Genomic DNA, 22,768 nt, shown 5'->3' on the forward strand with positions numbered 1-22,768 from the left:
CTTCAATGCTAGCGCCCAGGGCCGATTCGGAATTCCATCGGGACCTGGCGCCGTTCTTTTCAGCTTCATTTTTTCAACGGCCGCATCAAATTCCGCTGGCGACACGTCCTCCTCTTCTTCGGCTCGAGCCCCGTCTCGGAGTTGTACTCGAAGGACGCTCCACCCGATCCGCAGCTTATCTACGGCCAGTACTTTCTTGACGCCCACTATGGGGCATCTGACTAGGACCTGGCCTATGCCCCCTGAGGCCCCTCTTTATTTCACCGACCTTCACCGTGTCGGGGGGGCATTCACCAATCCTGGCGACTTCGGCACCAACCTCTTCCCGGGATATAGATTCGTCGAGGCCGCTCAGTCGGACAGCAGCAGTTATCGTCAGCCTCGACACGACTATCCCCTCCACGGGAAGGACTTCTCGTAATTTTTGCGCCAACAGGTCAGCTTTATTATTTTGGTCAGCGCCGTCCACAACCAAGACCTTCGCACCCGTCATCACGGAGCGTATCTTCTGTATCAGAATGCCCAGGTTGGCGGGGTCAATTTTGGCCCTGGCCTCGGCGAGTACCGATCGGTATGTCACTCCACGCTCAACGGCCTCCGGCTGCAGCTTGATTATTACCGCTTGCGAGCGCGGTGGCCGGAGCCGTATCTTCTTATCCTTCGAGGGGGATGGAGCAGGCACGGTGTCGGTCACCGTCGCCGTCCTCGGCTTGACTCCTCTTCGGGCCACCGTCGTCCGGGCTTCCGTCAGGGCAACCGGGGCGGAGGGGAAGGTGCGCGGCTCGGGCGGGGCCTGTTTCTCCGCTCTCTTTTGGCCCTTCCTCCTCCGCGGGCCGCCACTGTTGGGTGCCGCCGTTGCGACCGCAGCTGTTGGTGCGGGCGTTGGTAAATGTTCTGCTGCCGGTGATGGTGTCGGCGTCATTTCTTCCGCGCGCCTCCTCTCATGATCTGCGGCCAGGGGTGGTCTCATCCTGGGCTCTGGAGGCAGTCGCGCTTCCAGCCCAGAGAGGCGCGCATCCAGCATGGTGCCGACCGCACGCATTATTCTCTGGAGGCGCCGCTCTTCCTCGTCGTCGCTCTGTTGGATCGGGGTGGGGGCGGGTACGGGGGCGGGGACGGCTGCCGGCGATCCCACGGCCTGGGCCAGGCGCGTCATCTCCGACCTCATGTCGGCGATCGCATTTTTGAGGTGCAGGATCTCGGCCTCCTGCCTCCTGCAGAGCTGCTGCAGCCTCTTCGTTTCGCCGTCGGCAGTCCGTGCCGCCATCTCCTCTTTAGCCTCTCGGATGGCGACGGCCATCTCCTTCAGGGCACGTTGATATGTGCCGTGCCCTTCAGGTTTCCAGACTTGGCCGCGATTGCTACCGTCAACTTTGCGGACTCTTCTAGTCGGCGTTCGGGGTCAAGTGTTGGTTCCCCCGTGCTGCCCGCGACGGGCGTCTCCCTCACCCGCAGCTTCCGGACGCTCTCCGTGATCTCTTTCTCAGCGCGCAGCGCCATCTCGCGCTGGGCCTACACGTACGCCTCCTTGACGGCCGCGAGGCCAACGTATTGCCCTGTTGTGAGTGGTCGTCCCCTGTCCCTTTTGGATAGGGTCTTGGAGGCAGCTCTTCCGACTGAGCACGGTGTCTTCCCCGGAGCTGCTCTCTGAGCACTCCGTGCTGGAGCCCTTCAGCCTCTTTCTTCAGCTTCTGGTCAGCGACGAGTGGCCCGAGCTGGCCGTCGCCATACTATCGTCCGACAGGACGTTTACAAACTCGTTGTCCTTCACGGACCCTCCTCAACTCTCTTTATTTTCTCCGTCCTTCGCGGACACTACCTCCGTCCTTCACGGACCTTACTTCTTTTTCTCCGTCCTTCGCGGACACCCTACCACCGTCCTTCACGGACCTCTTCGGACAGTTATAGCTCCCCCCCCCCCCCCCGCGGAGCGGGAGGTACCCTCCTGGGGTAAATCATTTTCATTAAATTATTTCCTGTTTTTATTAGCCAGGGGTACGGTCCCCTGGGACGCCCTCGCGACTGGTCTCCCACCAGCCATGCATCCCATCGCCGGGCGCCAGAGCTTAAGATTGGGGTATTTTTTATAGAGGTTTATTTATTTATTTATTTATAACTTCTTATACTAGAAAGTATAAAGGCGGACTTAATGCCATAGGCATTCTCTAACAGTCTACCTTAGGGGAGTGCAGAGATGAAGCTTGGTAGGTGTAGTGTGAAGGTGATATTACTTAAACATATATTATGTGTATATATAACATACATAATACATAGTACTTAAATAGATACATATACATGTAGGATTTAATTATTACTAACATTTCTAATTATTGTAAAACATTTCTGAACGAGTGAAAGGATTCTGAACGCATGCTGTGTGAAAGGGACGGATGTAGCTCTAGCTCGCTTTCTCGCACGACGCCGCCATTAGGAGTAAGACGTGTTTAAAGTGCTCTCTAAGAATTAAATAAAAAGTATAGTTAAACCCAAGAAAAGAGTATTTCATTTAGACCCACACCTACATACATAAATATATGTAAAGAAAAAATATAATTCTCTTTAATTCAATTTCCCGCGCATTAATCATCATCGAATGCACAGTGACAGTGACATGACAAATCAATGAATTTAATTAGCTATGGAAAAGATAACCTAAAACGCATGAGACTCGTGATTGTTAATAAATTAATATTTAAAGTTTAAAATACTACTTAATTGTGATACAGGAACTGACATTGTTAATAATAACATTAAATTTCGTTTCTTTTATTACAGGTATGTAGGTTTTTGTAACGTAATGAGTAAATACACACTCTTATTTCATGTACCTAATATAATGAACAATAAAACTTTTATTACAGAGAAACTCAATTGTGTTTGACTGACTGTGTCGTTCTAATCACAAACATATTGGAAATTACCTTATAAAACGACATTTACTGTCAAGAAAATGGAAAAGTTAAAGTTTACGTTTGAAACGAAACCATCAATAGACGGAAAGTCGAACTATATCGCCATAACCGCAATTGCCACGAAAGATGACAAAGTTTTCCTTATGCCTGAAGAATATCAAGCAATATCACTTCACAAACATATCCAAACCTCGAAAACCTTCTTTACTGTGAAAAATACATTGAAAAAAGATATCAAACTAGAAGTGTTTGGATAAAAACAACAGAAGAGATATTACAAACATATCTTGATGAGGATGGAAACATGATCTTTCAGGATCAATTTTTAGAGGAAATTACCCAAGAACAAATGGCTACTGGTAGTAAAAAGCGTTTAGAAGACCCTATAGTGAAGATTTTGGAAAAATTAGTTGAAAGTCAACAAAACAAAGAAAAACAAAGTATTAAAAAGTTAGCTGACAGGTTTGTCATTGAAAAATTTGATGGGAAAAGTTCAAGTGCATGTCAGTGGATGGAAATGTTTGAAAATGAATGTGCAAGGTTTGATATAGTAAAAGAAGAAGAAAAAATTGAAATCTTCAGATTATTTCTTGAGAAATCATGCACTGATTGGTATTCGTCCATGTAGATCAAGCTCGGCTTAGATTATTTATTTATTTATTTATTTATTTATTTATGTACACACAGAAAACAAGACACAGTACAGAGTAATAGGAAAATTATGTACAAAGGCACTGCTTATTTCTTTGAGAAATCTCTTCCAGCAGACCTGCGAGAGGATAATGAGAATAATAATAAAAAGTGATAAGTGTGTGTAGAACACATAACTAAAATAACAAATACAACATGAGAATTATAGCACATACACATAGCAAATATTATAAGTAACACAGTAACACTCGTATATGCGAAGAGTATAGAACCATGATCATTCGGTTGATGATAGATAAAATTGTTTGACCTTGTATTTAAAAACGGAAACAGACTTGCAAACTCGGATGTCAGCCGGCAACGAATTCCACAGTCTGACCGCGTGCACAGTAAAGGAGTGAGAATAGAAATTGGTTTTGTGGGAAGGGAATAACAAAACAGAACGTTGGTTGGACCTGCAGGGAGCATCAGGAGAACGAATGAAAGAGAATCGCTCACGTAAATATAAGGGAGAAGTGGGCTTATGTAGGATATTGAATAGGAGACATAATATTCGAGTATTCCTACGAAGGCGTATAGGGAGCCATTTAAGTTCTTTGCGAAAATGAGAAACATGATCGAATTTTCTGAGATTGTATATAAAACGGATACATAGATTTTGCATCCTCTCAAGCTTGTTTGAGAGCTCCTCAGATTCTGAGTGGTCGGAATGGAAATCAAGTTTTTTGCAAACTTATGCGAACAAAGGTTGGACTGCTAGCAAGTATGCTTTATTTTACAAGTATCAATCGGGGTCTTAGTTAGAATATGCAGTAAGGAAAGAAAAACTTTTACTTGAAGTAAGAAAAACAATAGATGAAGGGACTCTTATTGATATAATAGCTGCCGGTTTACCAGATTTTATTACAGATAGAATTGAAAAAGAACAAATTGTACATACAAAAAATTTATTTAGTGAACTTGGAAGATTTAGAACATTTAGTTTCAAAAAGAAAATTTATCAAGAAGAAAGAGGATACTAAGCCAGAGAAGAAAAAATGTAGTAATTGTGAAAAACTAAAGAAAGGGGTACGCTAACATTCAGAGGACTCTTGCTGGTTTAAAACAAATTTAAATACTGAAAAAGATAAAAAGCAAATAAAGCTTATCAACAATTCAGAATTAGAATGTGAACTACAGTATGAAAATCAAAAAAAACTAATAGTGCCGCCATTGATCAAAGTGAAATTAGTACTCAATAAAAATGTTGAAGTTGCTGGGATCTATGACTCAGGGTCTAATGTCTCTTTAATAAATTCAAGATTGTTAAAAATAAATAATAAGGAAGCCAGTCATCCCAACTCTCTCAATACTAATTTAAAAACGATTAATGGCGTTAAAAAGGCAAATGGCATAATAACACTTGATATAGCCATCTTTGATATGGAAAAAAATATGAATGTTTTTGTAATAGACAAGGAAAATTTCGATTACGACTTTTTAGTGGGACTTGATTGTATAAAAGGGTTTTACCTAGTACAAAACGAAAACTTGGAAATTACACAGAAATTACCCATACAAAGAAGAGAAATAGTTTCTAAGGAAACAAACAAAACAGATATAATTTCTAAGGAGATAAAATCTGATAATTTAATAAGCTTCAATGAAGACATACATGAAGAAGATTTCAACATTTGTATAAATCATCTAGACTATCAAAAACAGGCAGCGATTGATGAATCAGAAAATAAATCTGTGTTTGCGAAGGACAAATATGACATAGGACAGGTAACGGATTATGAGGCACACATTGATTTACTAATAGAAAAATATTGTTTCAAGAGGCCATGTCGTTGCACAATAGAAGACAAGAAGGAGATTGAAGACCAAATTGCAAAATTATTGGAAAAAAATATAATAGAAGAATCATATAGCCCATTCGCAGCACCAGTTACATTAGCTTATAAAAGAGATGAGAATAAAAGATCAAGATTATGCATCGATTTTCGAGACTTAAATAAAATAGTTGTGCCTCAATCTCAGCCATTCCCTCTTATTGAAGACCTAATACTAAAGACAAGAGACTGCAAATTCTTCTCAACACTGGACCTAAATTCAGCATTTTGGTCAATACCCCTGCGTATCACAGATAGACACAAGACCGCATTTGTAACGCAGGAGGGACATTATCAATGGACCTGCTTGCCATTTGGCTTAAAAACCTCTCCACCCATATTCCAGAGAATAATGTGTAATATAATACGGAAACACAAGCTTGGAGATTTTGCTGTATGTTTCATCGACGATATTTTATTGTTTTCTAAAGATTTCTCTGACCATATCAGACATCTAGAAAAACTCTTTCAAGCAATTAAAAGTGAAGGTTTAAAACTAAAATTCTCTAAATGCACATTTGCAGCAGATACAGTTAAATATTTGGGTCATGTAATACAGAATAATTCAGTCAGACCACTGAATGATAACTTAATATCAATACAAAATTTCCCTACTCCGAAAACTCAAAAGAATGTGAGGCAATTCCTGGGAAAAATAAACTTTTATCATAAGTATGTGCCAAACATAGCCATAAAATTGGAACCATTACATAAACTTTTGAGAAAAGGACAACCCTTTAACTGGACTGATGCATGCCAGGAGTCGTTTAATGAAATGAAACAAATATTGTGTTCTCAACCAATATTAACTATCTTTGACCCAAACCTCCCTATTCACATATACACAGATGCTAGTATACTAGGAGTAGGAGCAGTATTAAAACAGACACAAAACAACAATGAAGAAAAACCAGTAGCATACTTTTCAAAAAAATTGAATGAACTACAAAAAAGGAAGAAAGCTATCTATCTGGAATGCCTGGCAATTAAAGAATGTGTAAAGTATTGGCAACATCTATTAATAGGTCGGAATTTCACTGTATTTTCAGATCACAAGCCTCTGGAGAATATGAACATAAGATCTAGAACAGACGAAGAATTAGGAGATCTAACATACTACCTATCACAATATGATTTCCAAATTAAATATTCTCCAGGAAAATACAATATTGAAGCTGATTGCCTAAGCAGAAACCCGGTCCTTGAACCAAATGAAAACCTAGAGGAGCAGTTAAAAGTAGTTAACATAATAACACTAGAAGATATCCTAAAAGATCAAATAGAAAATAAATATATACAGTGCAGAGAAGACAAATTAATAAAGAAACAAAATGTTTACTACCAAAAAGTAAAGAAAAAAGAAAAAAATATATTGTCTGAGGAATTTAGCATGAACTGATCTGAACGAGTGGATCGGCTTTATAAATTTGTTTGACAGCCTGGTCTATGGTCGGTCGGACTTGACTGCCTCTTACAAGATGGCTCAGCTTCGGGGTGCTCTGCGAGGTGAACCTGGTGAATTGGTGGCACACTTGCCTATCACCAACGACAATTATGCGGTCGCACGCCAGACCCTGTTCGACCGATATCAAAATCAACGACGGTTGGTGGACGCTCAGCTGGCCAGGCTGTTTGCGATACCCAAGCTTTCTCGGGCTCCCGATATCAGACCCGAGGTACTGAATCCAGTTACGGTGGCCACTAAGACCTTGGGCAATTTGGGTCTACCAGTAGACCAATGGTCATATCTGCTCTTTTATATTGTTGCAGGTAGGCTGCCGGTTGAGGTGCTCACTCGATTCGAGCAGCAGGACAACGCAGGTAGGGACGAACTGCCTACCCTGGCCAGTCTGCTGGCATTTTTAGAAGCGGAAAGTCGCCGACACGAGATTATGCCACCGCCCTGCTCCTCTGGGTCGCGTGTGCCGGCTTCCGGCCACGCCGTTTCGGTTGCTCAGAGGGGAGGGGGAGGGGATAAGAGGGGGCCGTCTCAACGACTGACTGCGCTCATGGCAGCGGTGGGAAGCCCACGGTGTGCCTTCTGTCATGAGAGCGGGCACGACGTAGCCGCCTATCCGAAGCTCCGGTCGACGCGCATCAGGGGTAAACGCAACATCGTTGCCCAGCGGCGATGGTGCTTTTTTTGTTTTGGGCCGCACACGGCGAGCGTCTGTCCACAGCCACAATTGTGCCCTAATTGCGACGGTCGGCACCATGCCCTCCTGTGTCTGGAGTCTGCCGCCACTCCGAGGTCATCCGGACGCAGTCATCCAGCCTCGCCGACCGGTGAGCGCACCAGTCGTAGCCCTCGCCAATTCGGCGGCGTGGACCCTCGGAAAGAGGCTTCGCAGGGAGGGGCCGGGTTTGGTACTGCGGGCGGGTGCCAGCGGATGCCCACTAGCTACGCCGGGGTGGCCACGTTGTCCCCCCGTGCGGGGCCGTGTACGCCTGCTGGATCGAGTAGCCCTGCTCACTCGTCTCCCCCTCCCTCAGAAGTACGGTTTTCCCCTCCGCTGAGGGAGCGGCCGACGCTGGAGCGGCCGACGCTGGAGCGGCCGACGCTAGAGCGACTCCCTTCAGTGTTTGGCCCGTTTGGCCATCGTACACGGAGGTATATGAGGCGGGACGGGAAACGAAGGCCTTATGTGGGAGCGTGGGATCCGCTGGCACGCTACGACCTTCCGTCGCGCGCCGACCGGGATAGCGGGGACCCTGGCCACCGCTAGGAAATTGCTGCTCACTACAGTGTTGCCCCAGCCCCAGAAGCTGTTTTACTTCCTACAGCTTCTGTTCGGTTGGATTCGGATGGCAACACTGTGTTTGCTCGAGCTCCGTTGGATTCCGGCGCACAGGGCAGTATTATGTCGAGCAACCTTGCAGTACGGTTGGGTAATCCTATTTACAAGTCTTCTTATTCTATTCGTGGAGTGGGCAATGTTAGAATTTCGGACGTGATCGGTCACACTTCATTTATTTTCTCATCGAATCCTAACCCTCGCTTACAGTTTAAAGTCTCAGCTTTGGTGATGCCTGAGGTGATAGGTCGTCACCCTCCGGTGAAGGTGAACAGTTACATACGGTCATTGACTTCAGACTTACGGCTAGCGGACCCCAAGTTTGATATACCGGGGCCAGTAGACGTACTACTTGGGGTGGATGTATTAGGGAAGCTGTTCCTGACTGGGAAGCGCGTTCTTCATGCGGAGGGTTTGGTTGCAATGGACACAAAATTAGGGCATGTATTGTTGGGTCCTGCGTTCCGGCCGGTTGTATTGGAGTGTTGTAGGCGAAATAAATGAGAACTGTTCAAGTCGACAATTCGTGTAATACTGTTATAATTTAGTGTGTGCAGTTACAAATATAAGGTTAGGCGAGCTGCACACTACACCTCCCCTCTTTTAAAAAAATATGATATTATTACATAACTACTTTTTTTTTTTTTTTTACTTAAACTAAATTACACAAAATATTATTAACTTTCATACTTTACTAACAAAAATCCAATAAAACAATATTGTAAGTTACAAACTTGTTTGTATTATTTTTATGTTTTATTATCTTTATGCTTTATTATCTATATGCTTTATTATCCTTTAAAATTATCTACATCTAATAACCCCATTAAATCTAAACTAACTCTCTCAAAAGCAGTGGAGGCCGTGGATGTGATAACCATTGGCTCCTTTTCTATTGGAATGCTTTTGAATCTGACAACTTTTACATTTCTTTACGTATTCTGATACTTCATTGGTCATTCCTGGCCAATAATAATACTTCCTAATATTATTTAACATTCTGTTTACCCCCGCGTGGCCACTCGTGGGTAACAGGTGGAAGTCATTTAGGATCACAGTCTTTGCGTCTTTGTCAGTAATTCTTGTCACATCTTTAATAACAAGTAACTTGGGAAAATCTTTCAAATGGCTTGCTTTCCTTTATAAAATTGTTTACAAATCGTTCATAGCGCTTGCTTTTAATTATTACGAGCACGTTTATTTTGATTTGCTTGCAAAAACGTTATAATTCTCTCATTAACACACTTACGGTAGACAACGATTGAGAAATTATAAAAATTGCTGATTTTTCAGGCACGAATTTGCAATTACCATTATCACTAGTAAAATGTTTGAATTTTTCTGTTTTAATACATTTTTATTACAAAATAGAATCAATTCAACGCCGTCAATTGGTCGTTTGAGGATTTCCACTACTTTAGGTTGATCAGGCCTTGGAGTAGAGGATACCTCCGTAGTCATATTATTGTTGTCACAGTCAATACGTAACCTACGAGCTTGTACTCTTGTCATGAACGATACTACATGCTGTTGCATTTCCTTTAAGCTGTTGGATGTAAAAGGTATCCGGCTCAATGCATCTGCAGCTGCGTTGTGCAAAATTCACATGATTAATTGTTGAAATTTATATCTAAATAATCAACATTTAATACTGCTAAGTACCGACATCTGTTGTCACTAATGTGAAACTAACCAATATTGGTATTTGTGTGTTTTATCTGTGTATATTTTTTGAATGAATAAAAACCAGTTCTCATTTGAATCTCAACGTGCTAGTTTCATTAGAGGTTATGGGCCCAGAATTACGTGTTTTTTCCGTCAAGAACTTGCAAGTTAATGCTGTATAAGTTTGTGTGGACTGAGAATACACTGTGCCGGTGAAAATGAGTTCGAATTACGTTGTAAGCGTGCCAAAATTAAAAGGTCGCGAGAACTACCAGGAGTGGGCTTTCGCCGCGGAGAATTTTCTAATACTGGAAGGTACTTCGGACTGTATCAAAGTCACGAATCCAGATGAAGCCGCAGCCGATGCGAAAACCAAGGCAAAATTGATTCTAACGATTGACTCGTCGCTATATGTACATATCAAGGATGTCGAAAATACGAAGAAACTATGGGAAAAATTAAAGCATTTATTCGATGATTCAGGATTTACTAGAAGGATCAGCTTGTTGAGAACTTTGATATCAATTCGTCTTGAAAATTGTACATCTATGACGTCCTATGTTACTCAGATCATAGAAACGAGCCAAAAATTGAGTGGATCGGGCTTTCATATTAATGATGAGTGGGTAGGATCATTGCTTTTAGCTGGATTATCTGAAAAATATTCGCCAATGATAATGACGATTGAACATTCGGGCATTAATATAACGGCCGACGCCATTAAAACAAAATTGATGGACTTGGAGGAAGACAGTGGCGACGTTAGCGGAGCATTTGCGAGTTATCGAAAAAAGTATGGCGCCAATACCGGAAAAACTCGGACGTCAACATCAATGTCAAAACAAAAAGTAATCAAATGTTACAAATGTAAACAAACGGGACACTATCGTAATCAATGTCCTAATGATGTAAAAGATTCATCAAATAACAAATTCAGTGAACGTAAACAAACAAATGCGTTCAGTGCCGTGTTCCTAAATGGTTGTTTTTCGAAGAATGATTGGTACATTGATTCAGGTGCTAGTGGCCATTTGACAGCGAATGAACATTGGATTACAAATGTGTCGAACAATCATACAGTCCAAGAAATTGTTGTTGCGAATAAAGAAAAGTGTCTGTCAAGTGTTCTGGTGATGTGAGATTAACAACATTGACAGATAACTGTGAGTATGATGTGGTTGTTGAAGGAGTATTATGTGTACCTAGTTTGACCACGAATCTCATCTCCGTAAGTCAATTGATTGCAAAAGGCAACAAGGTCCTGTTTAAAGATGATGGCTGTCAAATATTTAATAAGTGTAATGAGAGTTGCTACAGCTTGCTTATTAAATGGAGTTTATAAGTTGAGAATACCTGAAAGGCTGGCTGCAATGGTGACCTCGAGTGAAATTTGGCATCGTCGGCTTGGTCATGTCAACAGTAACTATTTAAGTAAAATGCAGAAAGCTGTGGAAGGTCTTACACTTGATAGAAAGGTAGAAATATCAAAGTCATCATGTATAGTCTGTTGCGAAGGGAAACAAAATCGTTTACCCTTTCCACATAATGGAAATAGAAGTGATGATCTCCTGCAGATAATACATACGGATGTATGTGGACCATTCAAGAATGTGTCGCTTGGTGGTTCCAGATATTTTATTTTATTCATTGATGACTATAGTCGCTACATCTATATTTATTTTTTGAAAAACAAAAGTGAAGCTTTTGAATGTTTTCAAAGATACTAAGCTGAGGTGGAGAATAAATTAAACAGAAAAATTTAGATTCTTAGAAGCGACAATGGGAAAGAATTTGTGAATAAAGAGTTTGATAATTATTTAAGTAAAGCAGGAATAGTTCATCAGAAAAGCAATCCATACACACCAGAACAGAATGGCTTGGCAGAGAGATTTAATCGTACTGTGGTGGAAAAGGCAAGGTGTCTGCTCTTTGATGCTAAAATGGACGAAAGCTTTTGGGCTGAAGCAGCCAATACTGCTGTATACTTACAAAATAGGATAGTGGTGGAAAATTTGAATGAAACACCTTTTGAGATGTGGAATGGAGTAAAGCCAAATATTAGCCACTTAAGGGTATTTGGAAGTATAGTGATGATGCACATTCCAAAAGAGAAGCGCCTCAAATGGAATAAAAAGGCTGTAAAAGGGATTCTAGTTGGTTTCCCAGAGGATGTAAAAGGTTATCGAGTCTACAATCCAAGCACTAAGGATATCACAACAAGCCGTGATGTGATCATTATAGAAAATGCCAAACAAACAGAAAGTGTAGTCCAGATTGAGGAAACTGAACAATCACAATCCAGTGAAGATTCAGTGGGAGACACATCGTATGAATCAGGAAGTGAAATTTTTCATGATGATAATGATGAGACTTATGTACCAGATGATTCTTCTGATGACAGTGTGGAAAGTGTTGTGAGTGTTAAAAGAAGTTATTCCTCTAGGCAAAGAAAGAAGCCGGACAGGTATGGTTATTCTAATATGTGTTTAGAAAGTAGTGTTATTCAAAATGTTTGTGAACTTTCACTTGATGAGGCTCTAAAAGGACCAGATAGGGAACAGTGGTTAGAGGCAATAAGGGACGAATTACAGTGTTTTGAAGATAATGATGCTTGGGAACTTACTGATGCACCTAAAGACAGTACTATAGTTAAATGTAGATGGGTTTTGTGTAAGAAATATGATAGTGAAAGTAAGGTTAGGTTCCGTGCCAGACTTGTAGCTAAAGGTTTTTACCAGAAACAAGGAGTAGATTATAAGGAAACCTTCTCGCCTGTTGTTAGACATACAACATTACGACTTTTGTTTTCACTATCAGTCCAATTAGATCTAGATGTTACACATTTAGACGTAAAAACTGCTTTTTTAAATGGTAACTTAGAGGAGACTATATACATGCAAAAACCTGAATGTTTTAATTCCCCAGATAACTATAAGAAAGTGTTAAAACTTAATAAAGCCATCTATGGCTTAAAACAGGCGTCCAGAGCCTGGAACAAAAAGGTAGATAGTTGTTTAATTGAAAAAGGTTATAAGAAATCTAAATTAGAACATTGTATGTATACAAAGAAAATTGGAAATATGGTAACTATAGTGGCCCTTTATGTCGATGATTTTTTTATTTTTTCCAATAATAAAAAGGAAACTAATAGACTGAAGGAAATATTGTCAAATAAATTTAAAATTAAGGGTTTAGGGCAAGTAAAACAGTGTCTTGAGATGAATGTTAAATTTGATAAAAAGGAAGGGTCTGTTACTTTAAATCAAGAAAGTTATATTGAGAGTTTATTAGAAAAATTTCAAATGGCAGACTGTAAGACTGTTGAAACTCCAATGGAGACTAAGTTAAATGTAAACACTGGTCAAAATTTAACTAAACAAGTGCCCTATCAGCAGCTTATAGGTAGCCTAATGTACCTGTCGGTCTTAACCAGACCAGATATAACTTACTCTGTAAGCTATTTAAGCCAGTTTAATATTAATCATACTGATGAGCATTGGCATTATGCTAAGAGGATTTTAAAATATTGAAAAAGGACTAAATCATTTGGTATTAAATATTGTAAGAATGGAAATAAAGAAATTAAAGGTTTTGCTGATGCTGATTGGGCAAACAATACATATGATAGACGGTCATATACTGGTTATTGTTTTTTGTTATCCAATGGAGTAATATCCTGGGAATGTAAGAAACAAAAAACAGTAGCTCTTTCAAGCTGTGAAGCTGAATACATGGGTATTTCAGAAGCATGTAAAGAAGCCATATATTTAAGAACTTTGCAGTTTGAAATCACAAATAAAATGTATACTTTAAGTTTGTTTAATGACAATCAGAGTGCACAGAAGTTGTCGATGAATCCAGTATTTCACAAACAATCTAAGCACATAGATGTGAAATATCATTTTGCCAGAGAGTGTGTTTCAAATAATATAATAAAATTATACTATTTGTCGACTGCTGACATGCCCGCTGACTTGTTTACTAAAAGTTTGTGTGCTAAGAAACATTATGCCTTTATGGAGTTGTTAGGATTGGTGATTGTGTAAAATGTTACCTAATATTTTTTTTATAAATGCTTATGGTTATGATTATTAGATATAGTGGGAGTGTTGAAATTTATATCTAAATAATCAACATTAAATACTGCTAAGTACCGACATCTGTTGTCACTAATGTGAAACTAACCAATATTGGTATTTGTGTGTTTTATCTGTGTATATTTTTTGAATGAATAAAAACCAGTTCTCATTTGAATCTCAACGTGCTAGTTTCATTAGATTAATTATAATATTTAAATAAATATACCCCATAGACTCTAAATTAGAACTAACTAGCTGACCCGGCGAACTTTGTTCCGCCTTAATGTCAATAAATAAGCAGATTTTTTTTTTTTTGGAAAAAATACAAAAAAAATTAAATTTCTACATCAATCATTCATAATTATTTCTGTATTTTAGTACATAGGTTGCTCTTCATTTAAGTACCTTGTGATACACGACATTTTTTGTTTTATTATCAGGCGCAAAAACAAACAACGCAGATGGTCTTCCGACCCGTGAACATGCCACGTATAATTGACCATGGGAAAAACATGAATGTTCTAGATTTAAACCACAAACTTTTAAGGATTGGCCTTGTGATTTGTTGATGGTCATGGCAAATGCAAGACGTATCGGAAATTGAAGTCTTTTAAATTCAAACGGCATATCGGTTGGGATCATCGGTATCCTCGGAATGAGAACTTCCTCACCTTTGAATTTTCCTATCATTATCGTAGCGTAAATTACATTGTTCATCAATTTTCTAACCACCAAACGCGTACCGTTGCACAGTTTTGGTTGGTTTATGTTTCGAAGCATGATTACTACGGAGCCAACCTTTAGGCGTAAATTGTGCGGTGGTAAGCCAGGCACGTCCAAAGAGTTTAAAAATTCAATTGGATAGTTGGTGGCTTCATCTTCATTTGTGACGCAGTCAATAGATTTGAATGAATGCATTGTTCCAATGATCTTATTTTGAATTATGTAGTTTAGGTCATCTACATCTTTATTCTTAGCCGCTAAAATTGCTCGCTCACTCATCCATTCATAATTTTTGTAGTTAGAAATAATTTCTGGAAATACATTGTTGATAAGTTCGTCTTTTGATGAGACAAAATTACAGAAATTATTTGGAAATGATATTAATCCGCTCGATTCATCGACAGGTACTTGACCATTACCGATAGTCAGCAATTGCTCCGAGAAATCTTCAGCAGATGTATCATTAAGCAATGTAACTCTCATGTTTGTTGTCAGTTGCAGTTTCTTCACATGGCGCCATAGATTTGACGATTTGAGGCAAGCGTTTATTTCGTCGGCAGCCGTAGATCTTGGAATTACTGGCAGTATTTGGCGGAAATCGCCAGAAAGTAAAATCATTGCTCCTCCAAAACATCTCGAGTCATTGCGTAAATCTTTTAATGTTCGGTTAAGTGCTTCTAATGCACGTTTATGCGCCATTGTGCATTCGTCCCAGATGATGATTTTCGATACCGCTAAAACTTTGGCCATTGCTGAGTGTTTTGCAATATTACACGTTGGTTCTTCAATAGTTTGAAGATTTAACGGTAATTTGAATGCTGAATGAGCCGTACGGCATCCTTCTAACAATGTGGCTGCTATTCCAGAAGAAGCAACTGCAACCGCTATGTTAAATCTCGCCCGAACAGTTGCTAAAACTAATGACATGAGGAATGTCTTGCCAGTTCCACCAGGGGCATCTAGGAAATATAAACCACCATTTTCATCATCGATTGCCTTCATTAAAGTATCATAAACTTCCTTTTGTTGGTAATTCAACAGGGGTACATTCGTTTGAACTACTAAATCTAATTCCTGGTGATCATATTCACGTTCCCTTTCCAATTCTCGATTAAATGCGTCATTCATTTCACGATATGGTGCTGGCATTCCTAACCTGATTAATAAATTACCGCACATGAGGTAACACATATCTTCGATCAAGAGTAAAGCACGATTATGTATCTCCTCATTCATCTCAATATCGTGATTTCTGGAACTGACACGAATTTGATGTAAAATATCTTCTGACATATTATCCTTGTATTTGTGCCACAGGTTACATGGGTTTGGTGGAAAACATGTCGAAATTATGATAGCGAATAATGTGCGTATCTGACTTGGAGATGCAGAGATAATGGCTTCAGCGATTGTCGTATCCCAATGACTATCGTTTTCTAATAACTTCAATTCTTCACATGCAGCACGATATGTTGGGAATATTACACCATTAACAGTTCGTAGTGACTCAAATGACGTTGGCCCACGCACATTTACCAGCAACAACCGCAAATAGAAACATTCATTATTCTTTGGATGAACTGTATACATACGACCAAGAGCATCAGTAGAACGCACATCTGGATACCCAGGAACCGCATCGCCTTGCTTCCGTCTTTGAAAATTCTTCGATGAAGCATTCCAAGTATAATAACGTGGCATCTCCGAGTAAAGCAAAGTTCGTGCAAACTGATCGCTTTGGCAGATTGAAAAAAAACTGGTCAATGTAGTTGCTGGAGGTGTTTCAGCACGTTGCGTAGCATTCGAAGCCGTGAAATATACTCGTTGACCATTCTCCAGATGCACCGCCAAATGCGTAACAGTAGGATGACGTTCGTGAATGGGAAATGCGAATATACGCCAAATCGCTTCATTACAGTTCACATAACGACCAACTTGATAGCGTGAAATTTCATCGTTGGTATTCGAGGATTGCAATCCAAAAACCGCCATATCACTGCCTTTCGTGACATATTTGCAAATATATTTTATGGACTTAACTGAATTGCAGTATTCAACGTTGCAATGTGTCTTGAACGATTTAGAAATAAGTGGCGAATATGGAACAATCCAACTGTTGTCGACAACGAAATCCATTCTTTTCACTTTCGTTGTGACAGTTCGACCGTTGTCATCTGGTGATCGACGCCGATACAGCGGATAACCATCATTGCCAGTGACAGTCTCCGCCGTTAATTTCCGTGGATATCGTTTAGAGCACTTTCCATCGACCATGCAAGGTGATTGGGGATTGATGGCACCACACGGTCCATGAATCATATTAGTAGTAACAACATCATGTAGGTCTGGATCGACTTCATAATCAGGAATCTCAGCACATATGATATCATCTATTTGGTCAGGCTGAATTCTTTCCACTAACCAAATAAGAATGTGTGCGTGCGGCAGGCCTCGCTTTTGCCATTCGATTGAATACATCCAGCATCGAGTGTCTCCAAAGACGCGTTGTTTAACAATAAAGTTCATCAGGGACCGAATTTTTTGCCTGAATATACGTGCTGTGATGTCGTGTCTATCACTTGATGTTTGTCCGGGAAGCAGCAATTGAGTAATTTCTATCCATTTTGGATTACAGGTAAAAGTAATAAAGAGATCAAGCCGACCGTAATGACGAACATATGTCATTGCATCTTGTGCATATTCATGCATATGACGTGGACTACCAATGTATGTCGCCGGCAGAATAGTTAATCGACCAATATTAGCTGCATTTCCTTCAGTACTAACTGCATCACGTAAATGGATGTACTCCTCAGAACGCAGTTTGGCTTGGTTCAACCTAATGAATGTTAAACGTTCCGTTTCTATTTTTACATACATGTCAACGCAATACTGCTGAAACAATCGACGAAACCGCAGCAAATAGTTGTCAGCATTTTGACGAATCATCAAACGATATGCGTAATAATTCATTGAGCTAACTTTCTTTGTAGTTTCTTCACCTGAAATTAAAAATTTGATAATTAACCATTTCAAAGGCAAATTTGAAAGGCAAACAATACAGACATTAACCATTTTTTTAATAAGCATTATTTTAAATCAGTGTCTTTCACAAATAAATGAAATAAATTATGATACTGATACTCACCATTCAATGGATTTTTCATTTTAATATTAAAATAATATCCATCTTCTCCTTGCCAAAACATCAGCGGGTATTGCAATGTGTCATATGATCGATGAGTTTCAGATATTTGTTGCAGTTGCCCAGTATCGCGACGTGTAAGCACAATATCGCGTTTTTCCAATTGTTCACCAACAATCAGGATGGCAAGTTCGTCTACTGTTGGAGCATTAAATGTCCCTTCGTGTGTTCCAGATGGTCGTTTATCTGCTTTGATAACAACTTTATAGTCATCACTTGGCATGCGCTCTAAAGCACTCTTAAACAACCTGACCAACGCATGATGTTCATGAAGCAGACACTGCAAGTCTTGAAGAATTGCTCGCTTCATTCCTGCATTGATCTCTAGGCGTCGATCAAGTTGTTCTTCCATGTTGCCCATGAAATATATTTGTAAAAATTTATTCTGTGTATCTTCGAAAGGTAGTAATGATCCAATTCGATGATGAATCTGTCCTTGTATCTACAAAATAAAAACCAGACAGTATTAACTGGGTTATAAACACTTTTTTCGGTGGGAGAGTAGAGTTCAGAATTAGCAGATATACTACATAGGTACCAATAGATAAAGTAAGTTATTCTTTAACTACATTGTATATAAGTACAAAAATAAATACCTTAAATGTCGGATTAAATCCCCGTTCTTCGATAATATCTGCCCCAAATGACGGCATTTGGAAACAACCATTGTATTTTTGAGTATTTGCAAGAAAGTGGCGTGATTCTTGTGTTTCGCCACAAAGCAATGAATACAATGGCTCAGGTGGCGGAGTCAACAATGGCAATTTCACTTTACCATTAAGGCAGCATAATCCAGGCGTTTCTTCGGAAAACTTTAATGCACCACAATACTCGCAAACTACGTCCATTTGCCCAATGCAAACGCTAGGATGCAAGCTGGAATCATTGCTGCAATCGTATTGAAACGCTGCTCGATTCAAATCAGCACTTGATAAATATCTTGTTCTGCGTCGCAAATTATCTATTTGTTGACCTCTGTTGTTCGCTCGACGATTCTGCATTGCCAACCGAGCTGTTTCACGGGCTGCTTCACTTTGCTCTCGTGATTGAGAAGCACGAAGTCGAGCCATACTATCGCGGCGCTGTTCACGTGCAATTTCTTGTTCTTCTTCAGTCCTTTCATTTGCAGTATTTCGTATTCTTCTTGCATCACGGCTTTGTCGGGAAAGATTCGATCGTCTTGGTCGCAGCATTATTAATTAAACTTCACTTCACCTAAAAACTTAAATTTTCAACCATACCGAGTTTTATAGTTCACTTCACTGTTTATACGAATGGGCAATTGGGCAATAATGTGAATTATTTATTTAATAGAAATAGTTTTATTATTGATTTCTTACAAATATCAAATTGTCATCCATACGTCATTACATAGCTGTCATTATACGTCAATTTTGTTATTCCAAGTCTGATTCTTTTTTGTTATACCACGTTTTATAGTGACTGACGTTAAATGTCAAGTCACACGGGAATGATGTCGAACGGGATAAAAAGTATCCTATGTCCTTCTCCTGGCTCTAAACTACCTCCCTGCCAATTTTCAGCTAAATCGGTTCAGCCGTACTTGAGTTATAAGTGAAGTAACTAACACGACTTTCTTTTATATATATAGATGTTTTGAGTTTATACCTAATATCTATATGTTTTTTTTAAACAGTCTAGTTAATTAACTGAAGACCGTCTGGGTCAGTGGTAGTCTGCTCGGTAGTTAAATTATACAAAACAATATAATTATACAAAATAATACTTACCTGAGGCATATAGACAATCGTTCTTCAACAGATACAGGTATTCGAAAATTTGTTTCGTGTCTCTTGAGGTGTGGCTTTAAGATATTCACTAAGGTTTCAAATTGAATATAGGTCATTTTATAATAATCGTAGTACAAATCTGGGTACTGATTTAAATTTTTACAAAATGTTTCAAATTCACCAACTTCTCTTCTTTTCTTCCATAAATCATGTACCCAAAATTTTATTTTCCTTTTTCTTTCTGTTTTGTTTGTTACTTCTTGTTCTTCTTCTACAGCCAGTGCTATGATACATAAATCCAAATCCACCATATTTATTGCCACACAACTTTCCTTGAGTGCAGTAGATCGCACACTAGTTTTCAAAGCTACCACGCGGAGGCTCATTGCGGCACCTCGGGATGCCGTGCTGCCTCTCGCGGCGCCACACTGCCCCTTGCGGCGCCGCGCTCAGTCACTTGCTCTTACGGCGCTGCGCGCCGCTGCTCTTTCAGTGGGAATTGACCCTTAGCCGATTCGATGGGTAATAATCCAAACAACGACGCGTTGTCTGAGACTTCAATGACTGCAAGCTTGCGAAGTGACAATGCTGTATCCAATATTTAATAATGCTGGCGATGATGCAGTGAGAGATCCGGACTACAATGCTGTTGCGGATTATCCAACCAGTGAAGATATATCTAATGATTCAATTTCTTTAATCACTAGTACCAAACATGTAGAAATTAATCAAATAAATGAGTTTACTAGTCCTCAACCAGACTTGATCAATTTAGAAGTTCATGGTGATGAAATAAACTTTGTTCTAGATACTGAAAAACATATCTGATAATGTTGATCGTAATGAAAGATCAAACGGACAAACCGTTTCTGATCTGCAATCATCATTGGCTGAAAGATACAAAACGGACAAAAAGAGGCAGAAAACCTAAGTTTGGTGGTTTATCGCGTGAAGAAAGAAAAACCGCAAATACACAAACTTATCCTATGTCAATTCTAGAAAAAAATTATATATTCTAAGAGTTTTGTAGATTTTCAACGCATTTGCCTAAAAAAGTGCCACTAAAGTGTTCCGGTACAATAAAGAATCGCTCAGTTTCAAAAGTTTTATTCATTACGATCGTATGATACGCAAAATTCATTTTTAACTTCATTAATAATCAGTGAGATATCATGTCTCGAAGAACGCACACGCCGCTCGTCGGTCATTGTCTCTCGTGAACTCGTGATTTTCCATGTGTTATAAATACCGTTCCGTGATAATAATTGTGATCGATAAAATGATACTAAGGTACTCAATCTATATGCAGTGATAATAAGAGTTTTAGTTAACTGTTTAAATTGTTTCTGACTACAGGAACAAAATGAGTACCCAAACGTTAGTTTACTGCCCCAGTTATGCGAAAGTTACACAAGATACGATGTTCCCAAAAAATATCAAGCTATTGTAATTGACGCTATAGAAAACGTGCAAATTAAAGACTACGCACAAGCCTTAGGGAAGGCTAAATAAGGCTCAAATAAGGTTTTTGTTTAAAATTTCCAAAAACCGCATATGCATATATTTGTCATCAAAATCTATAACTGATGATATCGTTGAAAATAAAAAATATATAACCATAGAGAAGCACAAGCTACCAATTCGACCACTGATTAATAGAAACAAACGCATTATTCTCTCAAACGTATGTCAAATTTACCCTCACTCTGACACAGTTGCCAGATGGGGATTGGGGGGACATTCGGGGGGAAATTTCGAAGGTTTTTTGAGTACCAATAATTCATCGACAAACACAATTCCCATCACTATTAGAATAATTACGAGTATAGTCTACTAATGAATCATACTTCAATTCACCTGTTCATTATAATTTTGAAAATCTTACCATGGACCCCCGCTACATGAATTTTGGACACACATTTAATGAACAGTCCCAAGGCATTAGAGAAGAGGATTTAAAAGAAGTGAAGAAGCGATGCAAAGACTTTTTGGTAGAAATTTGCAAGGAAATACAAAAGAGATTGCCTAATAATATGAAGATCTTGGAAAGTTGCAAACTGATGAGCCCAAAGAATGCGACAAGCCAAGTCAAACCAGACATAACAAATTTGGCAAAGTCTTTTAAATCTGTCTGTGGCAGCATCGATCATGCTGTTCAAGAATGGAACTCGCTTCATAGAACTATTTGGACATGTACAGATCAAACGGAGGTATTCTGGATTGAAGTTTATAATATGAAAAATGCAGTCGGTGAAAGGTGTTACAGCCATGTTGCTAAATTGGCCATTGGTATCTTGTCTCTGCCATTTTCAAATGCAATTGTGGAAAGAGCATTTTCACAAGTCAATATTATAAACGACAAATTACGCAACCGAATGGCAATAGAAACTGCCGAGGCGGTTCTCAGGATCCGATATTCACTGCCAGATGGATGCATAAATTTTGTTCCCACATCGGACATGTTAAAAATCTTTAACTCCGAAAACATGTATGCTTTAAATAATAAAAACGAAAGTGAATATGATTGTAATAATTGTTTAGAAATGGTTGAAGTTATGGGTGAGCTTGATTAAAAAATAAAAAAATACTTTTTTTTGCTCTTTATTTTTTCTTTACAATAAGTAAAAACTGATTTGGGGGTTTTTTCTTTCAAAAAGCGTATTTTCGGAGGGTTTTCGAAAAAAGTTGGGGGGAAATTCACACGATCATCTGGCAACACTGCACTCTGAGATAGAAACAAAACTGAAGAAAGTAGGAATCAATTCAATGTCGCCTATATCTTTTTTGAGGGCCACTCGGCCGGTATCAATGATCCTGGCTATAATCGCATACTGGGCTTTCGCCGTCAACTCTTTGTGACTCTCGAGGATTTTTACCGCCTCCCAGAAAAGATCTCAATAGAATTCGAAGATACTTCCTACTGGATTTATCTATCATCGGATACCATGACCTGTTTCGTTTGTAAGAGTGAGGGCCATATTGATTCGAAATCCGCGTCTGAAAAGAAGGAATTTCGAGTGGCAGTTAGTCAGTTTTTTTTGTTGTTAATTTAAGAGGGTAAGCTATCAAAAATGTTCATTTAATTTCTGTGACACTTAACAGGAGGTCAGAGT

The 22,768-nt window shown here is 39.5% G+C and overlaps 1 protein-coding gene and 1 non-coding gene across 3 annotated transcripts; both read right to left on the reverse strand.

Annotated features, from left to right (window-relative positions):
• Window positions 1-9,729: 9,729 nt before the first annotated feature.
• LOC119628717 (uncharacterized) lies at window positions 9,730-21,392 on the reverse strand. 2 transcript variants are annotated; one of them, XM_062669454.1, is made up of 4 exons: window positions 18,501-21,392; window positions 17,848-18,346; window positions 15,119-17,701; window positions 9,730-15,010 (listed from the first exon to the last, which is right to left on the reverse strand). In XM_062669454.1, the coding sequence occupies exons 1-4, from the start codon at window positions 19,095-19,097 to the stop codon at window positions 14,370-14,372; spliced, it is 4,320 nt and encodes a 1,439-aa protein (XP_062525438.1). In that variant the 5' UTR covers window positions 19,098-21,392; the 3' UTR covers window positions 9,730-14,369. The 2 variants fall into 2 exon arrangements, with proteins under 2 accessions (XP_062525438.1, XP_062525437.1); XM_062669453.1 differs by having other exon boundaries at window positions 9,730-17,701.
• Window positions 21,393-21,409: 17 nt separating this feature from the next.
• Mir3268 (microRNA mir-3268) lies at window positions 21,410-21,521 on the reverse strand. Its single transcript, NR_107553.1, has one exon. It is a non-coding gene; the product is annotated as a microRNA mir-3268 (primary transcript).
• Window positions 21,522-22,768: the final 1,247 nt, after the last annotated feature.

This window comes from Bombyx mori, chromosome 7 (genome assembly GCF_030269925.1).
Source record: "Bombyx mori chromosome 7, ASM3026992v2".
NCBI classification, from domain to species: Eukaryota; Metazoa; Arthropoda; class Insecta; order Lepidoptera; family Bombycidae; genus Bombyx; species Bombyx mori.

Excerpts from the sequence above, each read along its gene's own strand:
- LOC119628717 (XM_062669453.1), bottom strand. The coding sequence starts at position 19,097 with ATGCTGCGACCAAGACGATCGAATCTTTCCCGACAAAGCCGTGATGCA. Across the intron at positions 18,347-18,500 it reads GATTTAATCCGACATTTAAG|ATACAAGGACAGATTCATCA; the intron begins GTATTTATTTTT and ends TTTATTTTGTAG. Across the intron at positions 17,702-17,847 it reads AATGAAAAATCCATTGAATG|GTGAAGAAACTACAAAGAAA; the intron begins GTGAGTATCAGT and ends TTTTAATTTCAG.